The 23,484-nt window shown below is 42.5% G+C and overlaps 1 protein-coding gene across 5 annotated transcripts; it reads left to right on the forward strand.

Annotated features, from left to right (window-relative positions):
* Positions 1-1,197: 1,197 nt before the first annotated feature.
* Positions 1,198-21,293, forward strand: khk (ketohexokinase). 5 transcript variants are annotated; one of them, XM_079683498.1, is made up of 9 exons: positions 1,198-1,329; positions 1,564-1,694; positions 2,841-2,957; positions 9,055-9,189; positions 11,634-11,706; positions 13,047-13,193; positions 14,005-14,093; positions 18,535-18,692; positions 19,881-21,293. In XM_079683498.1, exons 2-9 carry the CDS (start codon positions 1,594-1,596, stop codon positions 19,979-19,981), a joined length of 921 nt encoding a protein of 306 aa, XP_079539624.1. In that variant the 5' UTR covers positions 1,198-1,329; positions 1,564-1,593; the 3' UTR covers positions 19,982-21,293. The 5 variants fall into 5 exon arrangements, with proteins under 5 accessions (XP_079539624.1, XP_079539625.1, XP_079539627.1 ...); XM_079683499.1 differs by having other exon boundaries at positions 1,229-1,329; positions 1,569-1,694; XM_079683501.1 differs by lacking the exon at positions 1,198-1,329 and having other exon boundaries at positions 1,479-1,694; positions 9,148-9,189.
* The last annotated feature ends 2,191 nt before the right edge of the window (positions 21,294-23,484 follow it).

A 23,484-nucleotide genomic window follows, 5' to 3' on the forward strand; every position in this document is an offset into this window, starting at 1 on the left:
CGTCAGGCTCTCCACGTCGTTAGCCAGCGCACGCAGCGTCTCCCCCGACTTCCTACAGCTGTTACTCAATTTGTTCCGGAGCAGCTCTGGCGGGAAACACTATCCAAACCGCCTCTTCAAAGCCCCCGCTAACGCTTCATAGCTGTGTCTATCCTCAGGGCTAAGCAGCAGCAGACATGACAGAGCCTCATCTGTGAGGCACAAAGCTAGCTACAGTGCTTTAGTCTCTACTGACCACCCCCCGGCATGTGCAAGCAGTTCAAATTGGGCATGGAAAGTCAGCCTTACCCGAGTACTTGGGTGTCTTCACGGACGCGGCGGCTGCTACCGGTTGATGGGCGCCGCCATTGTTTTTACATCCCGCTCGGTTTTGGCGCGAAACGAAGCTGAAGATGGCGACATTCCCGCGTCTCTAGCCATCCTCACCGCCGACTCCCTCAGGCGCTCTCTCGCCTCTCGTGCCTTCACAAACTCCCCACTCATGTCCTTCGACCACCTGCATGCTCCTTCTTCCTCTCCATCCCTACTTTCCTGCTTCACTCCCATCTTGCTGAACTTTTCCATCTCCGCTAGCTTACCTGCTAGCTCCGTGACGCAGTTACGAACACCCGTCAGGATAGAATTCCTCCGTTCGAAAGGTCACTTCTGACACCAATGTAACGTTCACAGATGGAGTCTGAAACAGGCTTCAAGTTATCAGGCTTTAATAACACTTCTTTTTATATGATCACAGATTCAGGAACAGCTGGTGGGTTCAACCTCACACACCCTGACTCTAACTCCCACACATACCCATATATATATCCCTGTCTACGTCACAACTTCCCACCCTCCCCCGTCTGCTCCCCCAACCACAGGCCTGCACCTCAACCAGCATCACGGTACAGCTCTATGATTGGCAGAGAGACGGGGGATGCCTGAGTGACACCCTCAGCATCCTATCAGGGTCGCTACAGTATCTAGATATCCCTGCCCTAATGCCAAAGTAACTGGCAACTGAATATGTGTCGCCGTTCTATGTCTATAGGCGCTTTCAGACCGCAGTACTTTTCCCACAAAGGTTCATCAGAACTTAGTTCCTGAGAACTCTTTAGTTCTGATGAACTAAGTACAGATCGCGTTCACACCGGAATAAGTCCCTGAGGGAGGATTAGGCAAATGAAGCCGCTGTCGTCACTTCTTCTTCTTCTGCTTTGGGTTTACTGGCAGTCCGCAAACAACTTCACGGCGTATACTGCTGCCCAAAATCCTCGGCCGGAAGTCCCCGGAGTTAGGGACTGGCTTCAGTAGAAACTGCTGGGACTCCCAGCCTACTTCAATTCAACAAAGGTAGAAAACACATATTACCAAACTAGATAAAAACAAGAATAAGAACAATAAGTAACACAAATGAAAACATGTTAACAACAACGAGCCTGTATGGAAACAGCCTCTCAGTGTGTGTGTGTGTGTGTGTGTGTGTGTGTGTGTGTGTGTGTGTGTGTGTGTGTGTGTGTGTGTGTGTGTGTGTGTGTGTGTGTGTGTGTGTGTGTGTGTGTGTGTGTGTGTGTGTGTGTGTCAAAGTCCAGACTGTAGCTGTGTGTCTGTATCAACATGGAGGAATACAAGAAGAAGAAGATCCTTTGTGTTGGTCTGGTGTGTCTGGACATTATTAACGTGGTGGAGAAATACCCAGAAGAGGACACAGACAGCAGGTTAGCACACATGCTAATGCACACAGAGGAATGCTAACAGGGACAGCAGGTTAGCACACATGCTAATGCACAGAGAGGAATGCTAACAGGGACAGCAGGTTAGCACACATGCTAATGCACACAGAGGAATGCTAACAGTGACAGCAGGTTAGCACACATGCTAATGCACACAGAGGAATGCTAACAGGGACAGCAGGTTAGCACACATGCTAATGCACACAGAGGAATGCTAACAGTGACAGCAGGTTAGCACACATGCTAATGCAAACAGAGGAATGCTAACAGGGACAGCAGGTTAGCACACATGCTAATGCAAACAGAGGAATGCTAACAGTGACAGCAGGTTAGCACACATGCTAATGCACACAGAGGAATGCTAACAGGGACAGCAGGTTAGCACACATGCTAATGCACACAGAGGAATGCTAACAGGGACAGCAGGTTAGCACACATGCTAATGCAAACAGAGGAATGCTAACAGTGACAGCAGGTTAGCACACATGCTAATGCACACAGAGGAATGCTAACAGGGACAGCAGGTTAGCACACATGCTAATGCACACAGAGGAATGCTAACAGGGACAGCAGGTTAGCACACATGCTAATGCACACAGAGGAATGCTAACAGGGACAGCAGGTTAGCACACATGCTAATGCGCACAGAGGAATGCTAACAGGGACAGCAGGTTAGCACACATGCTAATGCACACAGAGGAATGCTAACAGGGACAGCAGGTTAGCACACATGCTAATGCGCACAGAGGAATGCTAACAGGGACAGCAGGTTAGCACACATGCTAATGTACACAGAGGAATGCTAACAGGGACAGCAGGTTAGCACACATGCTAATGCACACAGAGGAATGCTAACAGGGACAGCAGGTTAGCACACATGCTAATGTACACAGAGGAATACTAGCACTGAAGGACACTGTTCAGGAACTAGTTGATGCTCTGTATGTGATGACTACTTCCATTCTTGAGAGGATCACAGATACATGGATCCTGATATTGAAGCTCAAGCCGGAGACCATTGAGAATTTCTAATAAGATGAGAAATAGAAAGTCTCTTTTAATCTACAGAGTACTCATCACTCCGCACATATCTGATGTTTTTGAGCCTCCTGATGTTGATGTGATCTGCAGGTGTTTGTCACAACGTTGGCAGCGAGGAGGAAACGCTTCGAACTCGTGCACAGTGCTGTCTCTGCTCGGAGCGCCTTGCGCCTTCATGGGCTCACTGTCCTCAGGATATGTGGCAGAGTGAGTACTAATCAATTAAATTACTATTAACACATTAATCAACTGATCTATAAACTAATTGGAACCATCGATCGTTACATCCACCATCCATCTATACACCCATCAAACTTGTTTCAATACAACATTCATCCATCTATACGTCCATCAAATCATCCATCATCCATTATTATTAATCTATTGACACAGCCATCATCCTTCGATACCACCATCAACACATCCACCATCCATCAACACATCCACCATCCATCCATCAATACAACCATCAATACATCCATCATCCATCAATACATCCATCAATACATCCACCATCCATCAACACATCCACCATCCATCCATCAATACAACCATCAATACATCCATCATCCATCAATACATCCATCAACACATCCACCATCCATCAACACATCCACCATCCATCCATCAATACAACCATCAATACATCCATCATCCATCAATACATCCATCAATACATCCATCATCCATCAATACATCCATCAATACACCCATCAATACATCCATCAATACATCCATCAATACATCCATCATCCATCAATACATCCATCAATACATCCATCAATACATCCATCAATACATCCATCAATACATCCATCAACACTAGGGTGCAACAACTAATCGACTTAATCGATTAAAATCGATGACCAAATTAGTTGCCAACTAATTCAGTCGTCGATTCGTTGGTGACGTCATCACGTGTGTTTTACGCTCCAACGTTATCGGTCTTTTTATCGGTAGCCTACTGGACAGGATTAGCAACTCTCACGCATCTGGCGTGTGACGCACGCTTTCACTCTCAATCTCACGCTCTCACGCTGCCCAAACTATTCTCACGCCAAAACAAAAATACCGAAGACTAGAAACGGTTTTGAACACTTTTGTCAGGTATTGATCGTTTTCAGCATGTCATCTCTTTCACCTGTGGGGAAATCGCAGGATTGGCTCCAAGTCGCCCTTTTTATTTACTGCAAGACAAATGTGCCTTTTTATTTCATACAGTTCAATTTGGATTGAGACAGGGAAATAATCTAACCTCACGCGTGGCGTTTCACTGTCAAGGGGAGCGTGTGTGTAATTACATTGCAAATACTGACTTGAGCCCCCCCACTGTATGGGTTAGCCCTACCAGAGATTACCCAACACAAATACTCTGGAGCCGCCACTGCCGACCCGTATTGCGCATACGCCGATCTAAGATCCAGTAGAAATGATCAAAAGTAAAAGTCTGCTGCTTTTTGCTCTACTAGCCAAAATAGAGTCAAAGAGTATATGAGAGTGAGAGTGTGTTAATTCATATATTTGGCGGTTTGGAGTAAGTCTGTAGATTTGTTTATGCATGTGTGTTTCATGTATAGGCTTCTCACGATAATTAATTTTGTTGGATACATTTTCCCGGAAATTATTGCGATAAACGATAATGTTGTCGGCACCGTTGTATGACCATTTTAGACCACTGACATCATGATAATATATAATAATAATTAAAGTACATCCTTTCAAACTGCTAGTCACATCCTCATGTAAATGGAAATGTATCGAGTTCATTTTTACTTATCGTAGTATAAAGTCAATTAATTGCTTATCGCGACAGGCACACAATAAAACAGTGGAAACAAACATGTGTTAGACTTTCATTAGTGAGTGAGACTTTGTGCCCTTTAGAGTCTGTGTCCAATATTGTGTATTTGTATATATTGTATATATATCCTGTATCCTCCTGGGACCCAGCCCATTGAAAGTGTCCTCTGTAGTGGACATTTTGTTAACATGCATCTCCTTTGACTATTTTGAGCTACTCTATCAATCCCTGATGTACAGAGGACATCCTGGTCTTTCCAGTGACATGTCATTGGTTAAAATTGCATGCTGGGAAGTTCCTCTTTCTTTTCATCCAAAATGGCTGGCATACCAAAAACAACATGTTATAGAATCAGGAGGAGAAGTCAAATATTGTTGAATAATTGTAATTTTTACAATGAAAATCATATACTGTATGTTCTTGTTTATTAACATGAGAGGAACTACTGTATATAATTAGTTCTGAAAGCAATTAAATAATTCAAGTTTTCAAATAACAGCCCTTTTATAAATGTCCATTCTAGTGGACGTCAGGACCGTCTTCATGGACTTTATGACTCTATATTGTTGCAGGAGACGGAACTGAAGCAGACATTTCCTGTACCAGATAGTTCAGGGAGATTCAGATGTTGAGCTCTCAGAGGATGAGAGAGATGAGGATTTCACACCTGGGATAGAAGAGGGTCAAGAGGAAGGGGGGGGGGGAGATACAGGAGGCTCCATGAGCGCACAGATACAGACAGAGAGACAGATAGGGACGAGCTGGAGAGACATGGCCCTCTGTGGACCAAGAGTAGCACGTATGTCTTCTTGTTGTTTTTATTTGAAGTGGAGCCATGAAAAATGAGAGTTTCCTCAGGAACAGCTTTGTTTCTATGAGCAGGTCAAATGGAGACCACGTCCATACAACTAGTCAAGATGAACCTACAGCCCGTGCCGACTGGAGTCAATGAGGTACTTTTCCACTACATTGACTTCAGAGTCTTTGAAGATCTGGAAAGATTCACCAAAAACCAGACTAGATTTGTAGTGACTAAATAAACAGCAATGTTCCGATCATTTACTTATTCATGTTTTAAATAAAGCTGAATGTATTATTGTATTAATATCACTCTATAACCATTATAGGTTACATAGTCTATCTGTTCATTTTGGCTGTCTTTTCAAACTAATATGATCCCGACGTCCTCTACAGCGGACATACTGTAACATTTTAAAATAAAATAAAATAAAAAAAGTCTAAATTGCAAGATGTTTTTTTAACCCTAAACAAGTAGGAAATCACAAAAAAAAGGAAATTGGAAAACACTTTTTTTCCTCGGGTCCGAGGATATGCTAAGGTCCCGCTCCTGACACGATAGCAGTCATTTTGTGCGCATATGTGCAATTGACCTTTCGCAAAGCCACGCCCTTAAATGCCCGTTGTCCAATCATATTCGATCACGTGCGCGGCTCCCTGTGGAAGTCCGACAAGCTTAGCGTTCAAATTCATTGCGAAAATGGTGAAGCGTTGTGCCTATGGTCTTTGCAAATCGGATAGCAGATATCCCATAAGCTTAGAGGGGGGGGGGGGGGATATTTTACCCGTTTCCTAAACCCAAAACCCGAGAGGAGAGATGCCGCCAGTGGATAAAGAAATGCGGCAGGCCCCATGCCCAGCTGAATATGGCGAATATCAACAAACACAAATACGTTTGCTCGAAGGTAAATACGTGCTAATGTAGCTAGCTAGCTAGCAAAGATTACATTCACAAATTAACTAACTAATTTAATTAACTAATTTCACTAACTAACGTTAGCTAAAGTCACACGACTACAGCTGTAAGCTGTGTGCTTCTCGGTCGTTTTGACCATGTATATCACTTGATGCATAATAATGTCTGAACAGCTGAGCTCCGTTATTAGTCTACCTGTGGTCAAAGTACAAACAAGAAAGCCAACAGGCAATCATTCATTTATATGTTGCTTTAATCTTTGTAGCATTTTGGTAATGGAAAGCCTACTGCCGACTTCCCTAATCCTGCTGCACAAGTGGGCACCCCGACCCCCACAAAGGAACAACAAGGTGGATGCAGAAAGCCACAAAGGAAACGGTAGTTAACTTTAGACAAACTACAACATTTAATGCCTCTTGTGATTGGATTGTTTTATTCCAAAATAATAATAATAATTCCGTCGAATTTGACATCCAGCTCATGTGGTTTTTCACTCTTGCACTGCGACCTGTATGCAAGTGCCTCTATTGATGTTGTGCCTCCCTCTTTTCTAATGTTCATACTGTGGATATAACCCTCCATAGCGTATTGTAGCCCCTTTTGTCGGGACCTGGAGGATATTGCTGCGTTATTGCTCCAAAATGAGTCTGTTAAGGCGACTCCGACGTTACGGAGACCCTCCATTATGGCTTTGTTTAACGCATCTGGCTCTCAGCTTGTCGGACTAGCAACAGTAACCAAGGGGGGGCGTGGCTTTGCGAAAGGTCAATTAAACCCATGATATCAAAATCTCACTCCAGCCAGGTACCCAAAGTTGGCAACCCTGTTACTGGAGACATTTAAAAAATATATGTCATATGTATTATTGCTACAAAAACATTATATCGCAGTCTTAGTGTCGCCAACTCGTTTCTAACATGCAAAAAGACAAAAAATGCGTCTATGGTGTATTTTCGATCAGACGAGATCTCTCTCCCCCGTCTGTGTGGGAGGGGGCGGGGCAGTTTACACACACGCAGCTGCTACATGCATGCAACTCACACACAAGGAGGAGGAGATGGCGGAAAGAACGCGCTCCAAGGTGTGGTTAAATGTTACCCATCTCGATGTGGACAATGCTCGTTGCCTAAAGTGCAATAAGAGTTTATCATGTCAGGGCGGTAACACGAGCAATTTGTCTAAACATTTATCCAAAGTGCTCCACACCCAGACGGAGGAATGCACCGGGTTCCACTGTCTTTCTAGAAGCTCTGTAGCCCCATCCACGAGTAACGTTTCCACGTCAGGTGTTATGTATGCTAGCAGCAACACATGGAGTTAACTACATTATACAAACATGGGTTAATGATTAGAGGTAACTCAGTTATTTATTTAGTTAAAGTTTCAGCTATTCTGTTTACAGTTCTGTCATCAGATTATTTAATACGATTTGTTAAAACACTGTTGTTTCTTTTGATGTGAAATATTATTTATTTTATTTAAATAAAAAGCAATGTTAATTTTGTTCACAATTTGTTAAGTTAATTTAATAATATATGTATTTTTGAATCAAGTATTCATCTTTATTGTCTTCATTGTTAGTTTCCACATGCCTAAAACAACCTCAAGCTAAATCTAAAAGTTGATGGCTGAATAAGAGCGTTTGAGAAATTGGCATAATAGTCCGAATAGTCGATTAATCGTTTCATTAATCGATAGATTAATCGATTATCAAATTAGTCGTTTGTTGCAGCCCCACCATCCAATACGTCCATCAATACATCCATCAACACATCCACCATCCATCCACCAATACATCCATCAATACATCCATCAACACATCCACCATCCATCCACCAATACATCCATCAATAAATCCATCATCCATCCATCAATACATCCATCAACACATCCACCGTCCATCAATACATCCATCAATACATCCATCAATACATCCATCAACACATCCACCATCCATCCACCAATACATCCACCAACACATCCATCATCCATCCATCAATACATCCATCAATACATCCATCAATAAATCCATCAATACATCCACCGTCCATCCATCAATACATCCACCAATACATCCATCAATACATCCATCAACACATCCACCATCCATCCATCAATACATCCACCATCCATCCACCAATACATCCATCAATACATCCATCAACACATCCACCGTCCATCCACCAATACATCCATCAATACATCCATCAACACATCCACCGTCCATCCACCAATACATCCATCAATACATCCATCAATACATCCATCAACACATCCACCGTCCATCCACCAATACATCCATCAATACATCCATCAATACATCCATCAATACATCCATCAATACATCCACCAATACATCCATCAACACATCCACCATCCATCCACCAATACATCCATCAATACATCCACCAATACATCCATCAATACATCCACCAATACATCCATCAATACATCCACCAATACATCCATCAATACATCCACCGTCCATCCACCAATACATCCATCAATACATCCATCAACCACAACCCATTCATCATTTATTGATACATCCATTCATCCATCCATCCATCCATTACCAATGGATTGATGCATCACCACATCCATCATTACATCTATAATCACATCCATCATCCATCCATCGGTATATCCATCTCCACATCCATCATCCATCCATGAACTAATCGATGACCCATCCATCTGTCATCAGAACATACAGTATGAAGTCTGAATGTATGTGTTTGTATCGCTGTCCATGGAGGATCTGAAAAGAAAGCGTTTCCTGTCTGTAGTTTTATTTTGGAGGATTTTCAGAAGTTCCACATCGATGTGTCTCTGGTGTCTGAGCGCGCTCTGTGTGAACTTCCTGCTTCTGTGGTCATCAGCAACATCAACACAGGAAGCCGCACAATCCTGCACATGAACAGGTGTGTGTGTGTGTGTGTGTGTGTGTGTGTGTGTGTGTGTGTGTGTGTGTGTGTGTGTGTGTGTGTGTGTGTGTGTGTGTGTGTGTGTGTGTGTGTGTGTGTGTGTGTGTGTGTGTGTCTAACCATCTCTATTGCAGGTAAATCATCATCATCATCATCAGGGTCTTCATCCTCACCTGTTCCATCAGTGAGGATACAGTTTTCTGCCTGCTCACGCTTTTATTTTGGAGTTGATATCGAGCAGTTTCCTGTGTGTTTTCTGTCAGTTTCATCATGGCCGACTTCTCGCGGCGTGATGTCGACGTCTCTGCGGTCGTGCTGCAGGTCGAAGGTCAAACTCCTTCTGCCTGTTGTGTTGTTTGCCCGGCTAGCGGATCTCGAACCGTCATTCTCTCCGACACGTAAGACCATCTGAAGAGCGGCACGCAGCTTTCTCTCAAATTAATTTAATCCATTTAATCATGGTCCTGATCTTGATCCTTATCCTGATTCTGGTCCTGGTCCTAATCCTGATCCTAGTCCTGGTCCTAATCCTGATTGTAGTCCTGGTCCTAATCCTGGTCCTGGTCCTAATCCTGATCCTGGTCCTGGTCCTAATCCCGATCCTTGTCCTAATCTTAGTCCTGGTCCTGAATCTAATTATAGTCCTGATCCTGATCTTGATCATGGTCCTCCTGGTACATCACATTACATTTAGCTGAACCTTTTATCCAAAGAGACTTACAATAAGTTCATTCGACCTAGAAGATACAACCTTGAAGAAACAGAATCAGATAAGTTCATCAGGTTTCATAGAGCCAAACATTTCAAGTGCTGCTCAACTGGCTTTAGATCAGCCAGCCCTTTATTAGTATATAAGTGCTTTGTTAGTAACTCTATCTCTGGAAGTGGAGTCCAAAGAGATGAGTTTGTTTGGTACAGATCCTGGTCTTGATCTTGATCATGGTCTTGATGCTAAACCTGAACCTAATTCTCAGATTGTTTATGTTCGCACCACCAGACACCAAATCAAGTTCCTTGTATATGTAAACTCTCCTGGCAATAAACTTGATCCTGGTCCTAATCCTGATCCTGAGTCTGGTCCTGATCCTGATCCTGGTCCTGATCCTGGTCATTATCTTCAGTCTAGTCTTGGTCCAGATCGTGGTCCGGGTCCTGAATCAAATTCTAGTCTGATTCTGATTCTGTTATATTGACCCACTGCAGAGCCAGACGATGAACCTGATCTACCTGGAGGAGAACAAAACCTCAGAAACATTTTAACATACTTTTAGATGGTCTCTCTCTCTATATATAGTATGAATACAGTATATATATATATATATATACTGTATATATATATATATATATACTGTATATATACTGTATATATACTGTATATATATATATATATATATATATATATATACTGTATATATAGAGAGAGAGAGAGTGTGTGTATATCATTTATATATATATATATATATATATCTGTAAGAGATAATGTGCAGCGAGGCGGTCCGGCATGTGCCTTTATTTGATTATTTTACAGAAAGAAAGTCATTTTAATATTATCATGGTGTTGAAAGGAAGAAAAAAAAGCCCTGTAGCAAGTTACGATGTAATGTTTAAAATCGGGTTAGGGATAATAAGCACCGTAACTTTCATGATATCATTTCTCGTTCGCGACCGCTTGTTTCTGTTAACGGACGGATGTTGTGTCACGGTAAATGTTTCGGCTGCAGGGTATTGTGGAACAGCATTTTCTCTTTTCCTTTCCTAAAGGAAGGTCCAGTGTTTCCTAAAGGAGGTTATAAAGGAAGTATTGAAACTCCTTTCCTATCATCTAGAGAATCAGACAGCTCTTATCATGGCTGCCACAGACCGGGTCCTTTAAGTGTTTCATCACTAGACCATCAACTGCTCTGGTTCCTGTTTGAGTCTCTGCAATGGTTTCTGTTCAATTCATCTTCAATAACTTTTTCTAATCAATCAACCGGTGAATTCATCAAACAGGTTTTAATCTGCCGTCTGCGAGGAGTTCCCTTTCAAAACGATCAGAGTAATAGAATCTGAAATGATAGGTGGCAGCTCAGTACCCTCACACCTGGAGAGGGTCGAGCACAGCTGTCTTCTAGAGGGCTTTGAGAGGGAACTCTTCACACCGACATCTTGGAATAAAATAACAATGTTTTATGTTTCATTGTGACTGTTGGAGAAATGAGTCATATTTTAATTTCATTTTAATTCAGTTTTATAAATCAATGGATAAACTACAAGTGACATCACAGCAACACAACTTCCTGTTGCAGCTGAGCTGGTCAAACAGGGAGTTCATGTGTGAATGACGCCTGCATCTTTAATGGCTTCCCATTCATCTCCCAGTTTACTGTCCTCAGCATGTAGGACGTTTAACGACTGATAGACGTGAAAGGCTTTAATAACTCTGACCTCCTGGTCGTCAGGAATCTTCCCGATGTCACCGCTGAAGATTTCTCCAAAGTCGACCTCCATCAGTTCAAGTGGATCCACTGGGAGGTGGGCAACAATAATAGAAATACAAATATCTGAAAAAATACAGGAAAACATTATGAATGAGTCCGAGAAACCGAAGCAGGCAGATGTGCCAGATTAAACCTGGAAAACCTGACTAATCTTAACCGGATTTACCTCATAAATATAAATGAACTTGACAAAACCTGATAAGCATGATTTAACCTGACCTACGGTGAGGAGGCCCAGAACAGAAACGTGCTGCGGCTTCAGAAAGGATGTAAACACACAAAGGTTCCACATAAAGAAACATCTTCAGCAACTTGAGGAGACATGCAGACGCACACAGCTGAGAGACCAGGGGACACTAAAGAGTGACGCACACAGCTGGGAGACCAGGGGACACTAAAGAGTGACGCACACAGCTGGAGACCAGGGGACACTAAAGAGTGACGCACACAGCTGGAGACCAGGGGACACTAAAGAGTGAGGCACACAGCTGGGAGACCAGGGGACACTAAAGAGTGACGCACACAGCTGAGAGACCAGGGGACACTAAAGGGTGACGCACACAGCTGGGAGACCAGGGGACACTAAAGAGTGATGCACACAGCTGAGAGACAAGGGGACATTAAAGAGTGACGCACACAGCTGGGAGACCAGGGGCCACTAAAGAGTGACGCACACAGCTGGGAGACCAGGGGACACTAAAGAGTGACGCACACAGCTGGGAGACCAGGGGACACTAAAGAGTGACGCACACAGCTGGGAGACCAGGGGACACTAAAGAGTGACGCACACAGCTGGGAGACCAGGGGACACTAAAGAGTGACGCACAAAGCTGGGAGACCAGGGGACACTAAAGAGTGATGCACACAGCTGGGAGACCAGGGGACACTAAAGAGTGATGCACACAGCTGGGAGACCAGGGGACACTAAAGAGTGACGCACAAAGCTGGGAGACCAGGGGACACTAAAGAGTGATGCACACAGCTGGGAGACCAGGGGACACTAAAGAGTGACGCACACAGCTGGGAGACCAGGGGACACTAAAGAGTGACGCACACAGCTGGGAGACCAGGGGACACTAAAGAGTGACGCACACAGCTGGGAGACCAGGGGACACTAAAGAGTGACGCACACAGCTGGGAGACCAGGGGACACTAAAGAGTGACGCACACAGCTGGAGACCAAGGGACACTAAAGAGTGACGCACACAGCTGGGAGACCAGGGGACACTAAAGAGTGACGCACACAGCTGGGGAGGAGTTAGGTGACCTTCAGGATTATAAAGCTGGACATCTGTCTCTGCTGTTGGAAACGTATTTAATGTGACTCACATATTAAACACAGTGGAACTAAAGGCAGTTCTTTGACGCCTGCAGGGCCGAAACGCTGAGCAGCAGGTGCAGATGATCCAGCAGGTGGAGGTGTTCAACAGACCGCTGCCTCCACAGGAGAGGATCACGCTCTCCGTGGAGATAGAGAAGACCAGAGAGCCTTTGTATCAGCTGTTTCCTCACGGTGACCTGGTGCGAGTCTTTAAAGCTCTCCTATCATGCTATTTTTAGGCATATATTATGTGTGTCAGATATACAAATATATAAAAAACATATCTATGAAGTGTTTTGCTCAAAATACCAAACAGATCATGCATTTTAGAAACCCCTCATATCCCTCTATTTCAGTCTGTTAGAGAACTTCAGGTTCTGGGTCCTTAGCTTGAAAAAAGAGGAGGGGAACTAATGCCTGCTCAGAACTCTCCCAGCAGAAACTCAGCTAAATGCTGCTTTGATGAAACTCCACATCATGTTCCAAACCACATCAAGGATTCTCTCTGAAACAGGATGGAGCTCAAACTCTCTCTCTCTCTCAGGTTCACCACAAGGTGACTTCCTTTTGATTTCCTGCTTCTTCACACACTCTCTCCAGTACAGGTTAGCTCTGAGTGTTAGCATGCTAATGTGAACACAGAGCATATTACTTCCAGAACACGTGTCATTGTTTCTGACAGCAACGTTTCTGATTGGCCCGTGGGGGTAAAGCCCGCCCACATTTTAGTAATGTGGTCATGACGCAGCAAATCTGGATCAGCTCCGTTGTTCCCCCGTTTTTAGAGATGTGGGTACGGAGGAGAAGAGAGAGGGGTTTATTTCCTGACACTTTGAGAGTCTCCTGACACACCGGGGACACACCGGGGACGCACCGGGGACACATGGGGACACACCGGGGACACATAGTGATGTATAAAAGACATTAAAAAGTACATTTGCATGAGAGGAGACCGTCAGACATGACTTAACATTATCTCTTATAACATAAGTCATGTGTTCCTTTCTTCAGGTGTTTGTCAGTAAAGACGTGGCTCGTCATTTCGGTTTCCAGTCGGCTGGAGCTGCTCTGAAAGGACTCTACAGCCGGGTCAAACAGGGGTGAGTGGAGGTCAATGGTCAGCAGGTGTAGTTCATGTTTCCATCGACCAGTGTTACTGTTAGATTTTTCACTTCATGAAAAGTTGTTTAGAAACAACACCGTTCAGCTTTTGATTAAAAGAGGCCCTATTCTGCCTTTATGGTGTTCCCTCTCCTGTAGCTGGTTCTTTAGGTTTCTGTGCATGTGACTGGTCTGCAGAGGCTAACATGCCTGAGTTCAAGTAGAGGCACTACAAGCTGATATACACCTGAACATCAGCAGGAGAGGACTCTTTAAAGTAGAGACACTACATACTGATATACACCTGAACATCAGCAGGAGAGGACTCTTTAAAGTAGAGACACTACATACTGATATACACCTGAACATCAGCAGGAGAGGACTCTTTAAAGTAGAGACACTACATACTGATATACACCTGAACATCAGCAGGAGAGGACTCTTTAAAGTAGAGACACTACATACTGATATACACCTGAACATCAGCAGGAGAGGACTCTTTAAAGTAGAGACACTACATACTGATATACACCTGAACATCAGCAGGAGAGGACTCTTTAAAGTAGAGACACAACATACTGATATACACCTGAACATCAGCAGGAGAGGACTCTTTAAAGTAGAGACACTACATACTGATATACACCTGAACATCAGCAGGAGAGGACTCTTTAAAGTAGAGACACTACATACTGATATACACCTGAACATCAGCAGGAGAGGACTCTTTAAAGTAGAGACACTACATACTGATATACACCTGAACATCAGGAGGAGAGGACTCTTTAAAGTAGAGACACTACATACTGATATACACCTGAACATCAGCAGGAGAGGACTCTTTAAAGTAGAGACACTACATACTGATATACACCTGAACATCAGCAGGAGAGGACTCTTTAAAGTAGAGACACTACATACTGATATACACCTGAACATCAGGAGGAGAGGACTCTTTAAAGTAGAGACACTACATACTGATATACACCTGAACATCAGGAGGAGAGGACTCTTTAAAGTAGAGACACTACATACTGATATACACCTGAACATCAGCAGGAGAGGACTCTTTAAAGTAGAAACACTACATACTGATATACACCTGAACATCAGCAGGAGAGGACTCTTTAAAGTAGAGACACTACATACTGATATACATCTGAACATCAGCTGAAGAGGACTCTTTAAAGTAGAGACACTACATACTGATATACACCTGAACATCAGCAGGAGAGGACTCTTTAAAGTAGAGACACTACATACTGATATACACCTGAACATCAGCAGGAGAAGACTCTTTAAAGTAGAAACACTACATACTGATATACACCTGAACATCAGCTGAAGAGGACTCTTTAAAGTAGAGACACTACATACTGATATACACCTGAACATCAGCAGGAGAGGACTCTTTAAAGTAGAGACACTACATACTGATATACACCTGAACATCAACAGGAGAGGACTCTTTAAAGTAGAGACACTACATACTGATATACAGCTGAACATCAGCAGGAGAGGACTCTTTAAAGTAGAGACACTACATACTGATATACACCTGAACATCAGCAGGAGAGGACTCTTTAAAGCAGAGACACTACATACTGATATACACCTGAACATCAGCAGGAGAGGACTCTTTAAAGCAGAGACACTACATACTGATATACACCTGAACATCAGCAGGAGAGGACTCTTTAAAGTAGAGACACTACATACTGATATACACCTGAACATCAGCAGGAGAGGACTCTTTAAAGTAGAAACACTACATACTGATATACACCTGAACATCAGCAGGAGAGGACTCTTTAAAGTAGAAACACTACATACTGATATACACCTGAACATCAGCAGGAGAGGACTCTTTAAAGTAGAGACACTACATACTGATATACACCTGAACATCAGCAGGAGAGGACTCTTTAAAGTAGACACTACATACTGATATACACCTGAACATCAGCAGGAGAGAACTCTTTAAAGTAGAGACACTACATACTGATATACACCTGAACATCAGATGAAGAGGACTCTTTAAAGTAGAGACACTACATACTGATATACACCTGAACATCAGGAGGAGAGGACTCTTTAAAGTAGAGACACTACATACTGATATACACCTGAACATCAGCAGGAGAGGACTCTTTAAAGTAGAGACACTAGATACTGATATACACCTGAACATCAGCAGGAGAGGACTCTTTAAGGCAGAGACACTACATACTGATATACACCTGAACATCAGGAGGAGAGGACTCTTTAAAGTAGAGACACTACATACTGATATACACCTGAACATCAGCAGGAGAGGACTCTTTAAAGTAGAAACACTACATACTGATATACACCTGAACATCAGCAGGAGAGGACTCTTTAAAGTAGAGACACTACATACTGATATACACCTGAACATCAGCAGGAGAGGACTCTTTAAAGTAGAGACACTACATACTGATATACACCTGAACATCAGCTGAAGAGGACTCTTTAAAGTAGAGACACTACATACTGATATACACCTGAACATCAGCTGAAGAGGACTCTTTAAAGTAGAGACACTACATACTGATATACACCTGAACATCAGCAGGAGAGGACTCTTTAAAGTAGAGACACTACAAGCTGATATACACCTGAACATCAGCAGGAGAGGAATCTTTAAAGTAGAGACACTACACACTGATATACACCTGAACATCAGCTGAAGAGGACTCTTTAAAGTAGAGACACTACATACTGATATACACCTGAACATCAGCAGGAGAGGACTCTTTAAAGTAGAGACACTACAAGCTGATATACACCTGAACATCAGCAGGAGAGAACTCTTTAAAGTAGAGACACTACATACTGATATACACCTGAACATCAGCTGGAGAGGACTCTTTAAAGTAGAGACACTACACACTGATATACACCTGATCATCAGCAGGAGAGGACTCTTTAAAGTAGAGACACTATATACTGATATACACCTGAACATCAGCTGAAGAGGACTCTTTAAAGTAGAGACACTACATACTGATATACACCTGAACATCAGCAGGAGAGGACTCTTTAAAGTAGAGACACTACATACTGATGTACACCTGAACATCAGCAGGAGAGGACTCTTTAAAGTAGAGACACTACAAGCTGATATACACCTGAACATCAGCAGGAGAGGACTCTTTAAAGTAGAGACACTACATACTGATATACACCTGAACATCAGCAGGAGAGGACTCTTTAAAGTAGAAACACTACATACTGATATACACCTGAACATCAGCTGAAGAGGACTCTTTAAAGTAGAGACACTACATACTGATATACACCTGAACATCAGCTGAAGAGGACTCTTTAAAGTAGAGACACTACATACTGATATACACCTGAACATCAGCAGGAGAGGACTCTTTAAAGTAGAGACACTACATACTGATATACACCTGAACATCAACAGGAGAGGACTCTTTAAAGTAGAGACACTACATACTGATATACAGCTGAACATCAGCAGGAGAGGACTCTTTAAAGTAGATACACTACATACTGATATACAGCTGAACATCAGCAGGAGAGGACTCTTTAAAGTAGAGGCACTAAATACTGATATACACCTGAACATCAGCAGGAGAGGACTCTTTAAAGTAGAGACACTACATACTGATATACTCCTGAATATCAGCAGGAGAGGACTCTTTAAAGTAGAGACACTACATACTGATATACACCTGAACATCAGTAGGAGAGGACTCTTTAAAGTAGAGACACTACATACTGATATACACCTGAACATCAGCAGGAGAGGACTCTTTAAAGCAGAGACACTACATACTGATATACACCTGAACATCAGCAGGAGAGAACTCTTTAAAGTAGAGACACTACATACTGATATACACCTGAACATCAACAGGAGAGGACTCTTTAAAGTAGAGACACTACATACTGATATACACCTGAACATCAGCAGGAGAGGACTCTTTAAAGTAGAGACACTGCATACTGATATACAGCTGAACATCAGCAGGAGAGGACTCTTTAAAGTAGAGACACTACATACTGATATACAGCTGAACCTCAGCAGGAGAGGACTCTTTAAAGTAGAGGCACTAAATACTGATATACACCTGAACATCAGCAGGAGAGGACTCTTTAAAGTAGATACTGATATACACCTGAACATCAGCAGGAGAGGACTCTTTAAAGTAGATACTGATATACACCTGAACATCAGCAGGAGAGGACTCTTTAAAGTAGATACTGATATACACCTGAACATCAGCAGGAGAGGACTCTTTACATGTAGCTTCACCTCTTTGTATCACCTCTGGCTTTGGCAAACTGAAGGTTTCAAAACCATAGTCCACAAACCACTTGGTTCCATCAATGTGACTACGTCCACTAATTAAATTCAACCATGATTTAAACAGCATGTCTGTCTCTCAGAGCTGTCCTGGTTTGTGCCTGGGCCGAGGAGGGAGCCGATGCTTTGGGTCCTGACGGGGTCGTCCTTCACTCAGACGCTTTTCCTCCTGAAACTCTCGTCGATACTCTCGGAGCCGGAGACACCTTCAACTCTGCCGTCATCTACACCCTGTCCAACGGTTAGACATTACACTGTCCAACAGGAGACATTACACTGTCCAACACGAGACATTACACTGTCCAACAGGAGACATTACACTGTCCAACAGGAGACATTACACTGTCCAACACGAGACATTACACTGTCCAACTGTGAGACATTACACTGTCCAATAGGAGACATTACACTGTCCAACAGGGGACATTACACTGTCCAACAGGAGACATTACACTGTCCAACAGGGGACATTACACTGTCCAACAGGAGACATTACACTGTCCAACAGGAGACATTACACTGTCCAACAGGAGACATTACACTGTCCAACTGGAGACATTACACTGTCCAACAGGAGACATTACACTGGCCAACTGGAGACATTACACTGTCCAAATGTGAGACATTACACTGTCCAAATGGAGACATTACACTGTCCAAATGTGAGACATAGACAGGAGACATTACACTGTCCAACTGGAGACATTACACTGTCCAACAGGAGACATTACACTGTCCAAATGTGAGACATAGACAGGAGACATTACACTGTCCAACTGGAGACATTACTCCGCCCAACAGGAGACATTACACTGTCCAACTGGAGACATTACACTGTCCAAATGTGAGACATAGACAGGAGACATTACACTGTCCAACTGGAGACATTACACTGTCCAACTGGAGACATCACACTGTCCAACTATGAGACATAGACAGGAGACATTACACTGTCCAACTGGAGACATTACACCGTCCAACAGGAGACATTACACTGTCCAACAGGATACATAGACAGGAGACATTACACTGTCCAACTGGAGACATTACTCCGCCCAACAGGAGACATTACACTGTCCAACTGGAGACATTACACTGTCCAAATGTGAGACATAGACAGGAGACATTACACTGTCCAACTGGAGACATTACACTGTCCAACTGGAGACATCACACTGTCCAACTATGAGACATAGACAGGAGACATTACACTGTCCAACTGGAGACATTACACCGTCCAACAGGAGACATTACACTGTCCAACAGGAGACATTACACTGTCCAACTGGAGACATTACACTGTCCAACTGTGAGACATAGACAGGAGACATCACACTGTCCAACAGGAGACATCACACTGTCCAACTGTGAGACGTTACACTGTCCATAAATAACCTTTATTCTGTGTTCTGTATTTAATGACCTGCAGGGGGCAGTCTTCAGGACGCTTTGACCTTCGGCTGCACGGTCGCCGGCAGGAAGTGTGGTTTCCATGGTTACGACGGCATCGCGGAAATGAGTGCACTCTGACCGACGATTTCAGATCTGACAGGAAAATGCACATCTTTATTCTTAATTTAAAATCAAATGTATCAGATTTTCTATCCGTTTTTTACGGTGGCCGGCGCGACAAGGAACCAAAGCTCTTCCATCAGGAGGAACGTGCTGCGGCTTCAGGAAGGATGCAGACATAAATACCCAAAGGTTCCTCATGAAGGAACATCTCCAGCAGCTTGAGGAGACATGCAGCGTTTAGAGAACATTCAGCAACTTGAGGAGACATGCAGCGTTTAGAGAACATTCAGCAGCTTGAGGAGACATGCAGCGTTTAGAGAACATTCAGCAGCTTGAGGAGACATGCAGCATTTAGAGGACATTCAGCAGCTTGAGGAGACATGCAGCGTTTAGAGAACATTCAGCAGCTTGAGGAGACATGCAGCGTTTAGAGAACATCCAGCAGCTTGAGGAGACATGCAGCGTTTAGAGAACATTCAGCAGCTTGAGGAGACATGCAGCGTTTAGAGAACATTCAGCAGCTTGAGGAGACATGCAGCGTTTAGAGGACATTCAGCAGCTTGAGGAGACATGCAGCGTTTAGAGAACATTCAGCAGCTTGAGGAGACATGCAGCGTTTAGAGAACATTCAGCAGCTTGAGGAGACATGCAGCGTTTAGAGAACATTCAGCAACTTGAGGAGACATGCAGCGTTTAGAGAACATTCAGCAGCTTGAGGAGACATGCAGCGTTTAGAGAACATTCAGCAACTTGAGGAGACATGCAGCGTTTAGAGAACATTCAGCAGCTTGAGGAGACATGCAGCGTTTAGAGAACATTCAGCAGCTTGAGGAGACATGCAGCGTTTAGAGAACATTCAGCAGCTTGAGGAGACATGCAGCGTTTAGAGAACATTCAGCAGCTTGAGGAGACATGCAGCGTTTAGAGAACATTCAGCACCTTGAGGAGACATGCAGCGTTTAGAGAACATTCAGCAGCTTGAGGAGACATGCAGCGTTTAGAGAACATTCAGCAGCTTGAGGAGACATGCAGCGTTTAGAGAACATTCAGCAGCTTGAGGAGACATGCAGCGTTTAGAGAACGTTCAGCAGCTTGAGGAGACATGCAGCGTTTACTAAAAGCTGCAGAAACCAAACTCTGCAGCTTTTAGTAAGCTTTTCTTGCTGAAGCTGTTTCTCGTGATGGAAGAGTTTCGGGGCGTTGAAGCACGTTGCACCTGTCGGCTTCCTTAGTTCACACAGAAACGAGTCTGCGCTGTTTAAAAATGTAAAGTAATGAATAACTCTGAAATGAATGAACCGATTAATAAAAAGTTATCATAACTAAAGGTTTGATAAATGATCTTTATCTGATATAACATTACACTTTTAGCTATCTTGTCAAAATGTGTTAATTTATCTTCGACCGGAGGCTGAACTTTAGTACGGTTTTGAATGCAGGACTTTTACTGTAACAGAGTATTCCTACACTCTGGTACTTCTACTTTTACTCAAGTACAAGATCTGAGTACTTCTACTTTTACTCAAGTACAAGATCTGAGTACTTCTACTTTTACTCAAGAACAAGATCTGAGTACTTCTACTTTTACTCAAGTACAAGATCTGAGTACTTTTACTCAAGTACAAGATCTGAGTACTTCTACTTTTACTCCAGTACAAGATCTGAGTACTTCTACTTTTACTCCAGTACAAGATCTGAGTACTTCTACTTTTACTCAAGAACAAGATCTGAGTACTTTTACTCAAGTACAAGATCTGAGTACTTCTACTTTTACTCCAGTACAAGATCTGAGTACTTCTACTTTTACTCAAGAACAAGATCTGAGTACTTCTACTTTTACTCAAGAACAAGATCTGAGTACTTTTACTCAAGTACAAGATCTGAGTACTTCTACTTTTACTCAAGAACAAGATCTGAGTACTTCTACTTTTACTCAAGTACAAGACCTGAGTACTTCTACTTTTACTCAAGTACAAGATCTGAGTACTTCTACTTTTACTCAAGTACAAGATCTGAGTACTTCTACTTTTACTCAAGTACAAGATCTGAGTACTTCTACTTTTACTCAAGTACAAGATCTGAGTACTTTTACTTTTACTCAAGAACAAGATCTGAGTACTTCTACTTTTACTCAAGTACAAGATCACAGTACTTCTACTTTCACTCAAGTACAAGATCAGTGTACTTCTACTTGTACTCAAGTACAAGATCAGAGTACTTCTACTTTTACTCAAGTACAAGATCACAGTACTTCTACTTTTACTCAAGTACAAGATCTGAGTACTTCTACTTTTACTCAAGTACAAGATCTGAGTACTTCTACTTTTACTCAAGAACAAGATCTGATTACTTCTACTTTTACTCAAGTACAAGATCTGAGTACTTCTACTTTTACTCAAGAACAAGATCTGAGTACTTTTACTCAAGTACAAGATCTGAGTACTTCTACTTTTACTCCAGTACAAGATCTGAGTACTTCTACTTTTACTCAAGAACAAGATCTGAGTACTTCTACTTTTACTCAAGAACAAGATCTGAGTACTTTTACTCAAGTACAAGATCTGAGTACTTCTACTTTTACTCAAGAACAAGATCTGAGTACTTCTACTTTTACTCAAGTACAAGACCTGAGTACTTCTACTTTTACTCAAGTACAAGATCTGAGTACTTCTACTTTTACTCAAGTACAAGACCTGAGTACTTCTACTTTTACTCAAGTACAAGATCTGAATACTTCTACTTTTACTCAAGTACAAGACCTGAGTACTTCTACTTTTACTCAAGTACAAGATCACAGTACTTCTACTTTTACTCAAGTACAAGATCTGAGTACTTCTACTTTTACTCAAGTACAAGATCTGAGTACTTCTACTTTTACTCAAGTACAAGATCTGAGTACTTCTACTTTTACTCAAGTACAAGATCTGAGTACTTCTACTTTTACTCAAGAACAAGATCTGAGTACTTCTACTTTTACTCAAGTACAAGATCACAGTACTTCTACTTTCACTCAAGTACAAGATCAGAGTACTTCTACTTGTACTCAAGTACAAGATCAGAGTACTTCTACTTTTACTCAAGTACAAGATTACAGTACTTCTACTTTTACTCAAGTACAAGATCTGAGTACTTCTACTTTTACTCAAGTACAAGATCTGAGTACTTCTACTTTTACTCAAGAACAAGATCTGAGTACTTCTACTTTTACTCAAGTACAAGATCTGAGTACTTCTACTTTTACTCAAGTACAAGATCTGAGTACTTCTACTTTTACTCAAGTACAAGATCTGAGTACTTCTACTTTTACTCAAGAACAAGATCTGAGTACTTCTACTTTTACTCAAGAACAAGATCTGAGTACTTCTACTTTTACTCAAGTACAAGATCTGAGTACTTCTACTCTTACTGAAGTACAAGATCTAAGTACTTCTACTTTTACTCAAGTACAAGATCTGAGTACTTCTACTCTTACTGAAGTACAAGATCTGAGTACTTCTACTTTTACTCAAGAACAAGAC

Source organism: Notothenia rossii (assembly GCF_949606895.1).
Source record: "Notothenia rossii genome assembly, chromosome: 5".
In the NCBI taxonomy this organism is placed as follows: Eukaryota; Metazoa; Chordata; class Actinopteri; order Perciformes; family Nototheniidae; genus Notothenia; species Notothenia rossii.

Excerpts from the sequence above, each read along its gene's own strand:
- khk (XM_079683498.1), top strand. The coding sequence starts at position 1,594 with ATGGAGGAATACAAGAAGAAGAAGATCCTTTGTGTTGGTCTGGTGTGT. Across the intron at positions 1,695-2,840 it reads GAAGAGGACACAGACAGCAG|GTGTTTGTCACAACGTTGGC; the intron begins GTTAGCACACAT and ends TGTGATCTGCAG. Across the intron at positions 2,958-9,054 it reads TCCTCAGGATATGTGGCAGA|TTTTATTTTGGAGGATTTTC; the intron begins GTGAGTACTAAT and ends TCCTGTCTGTAG.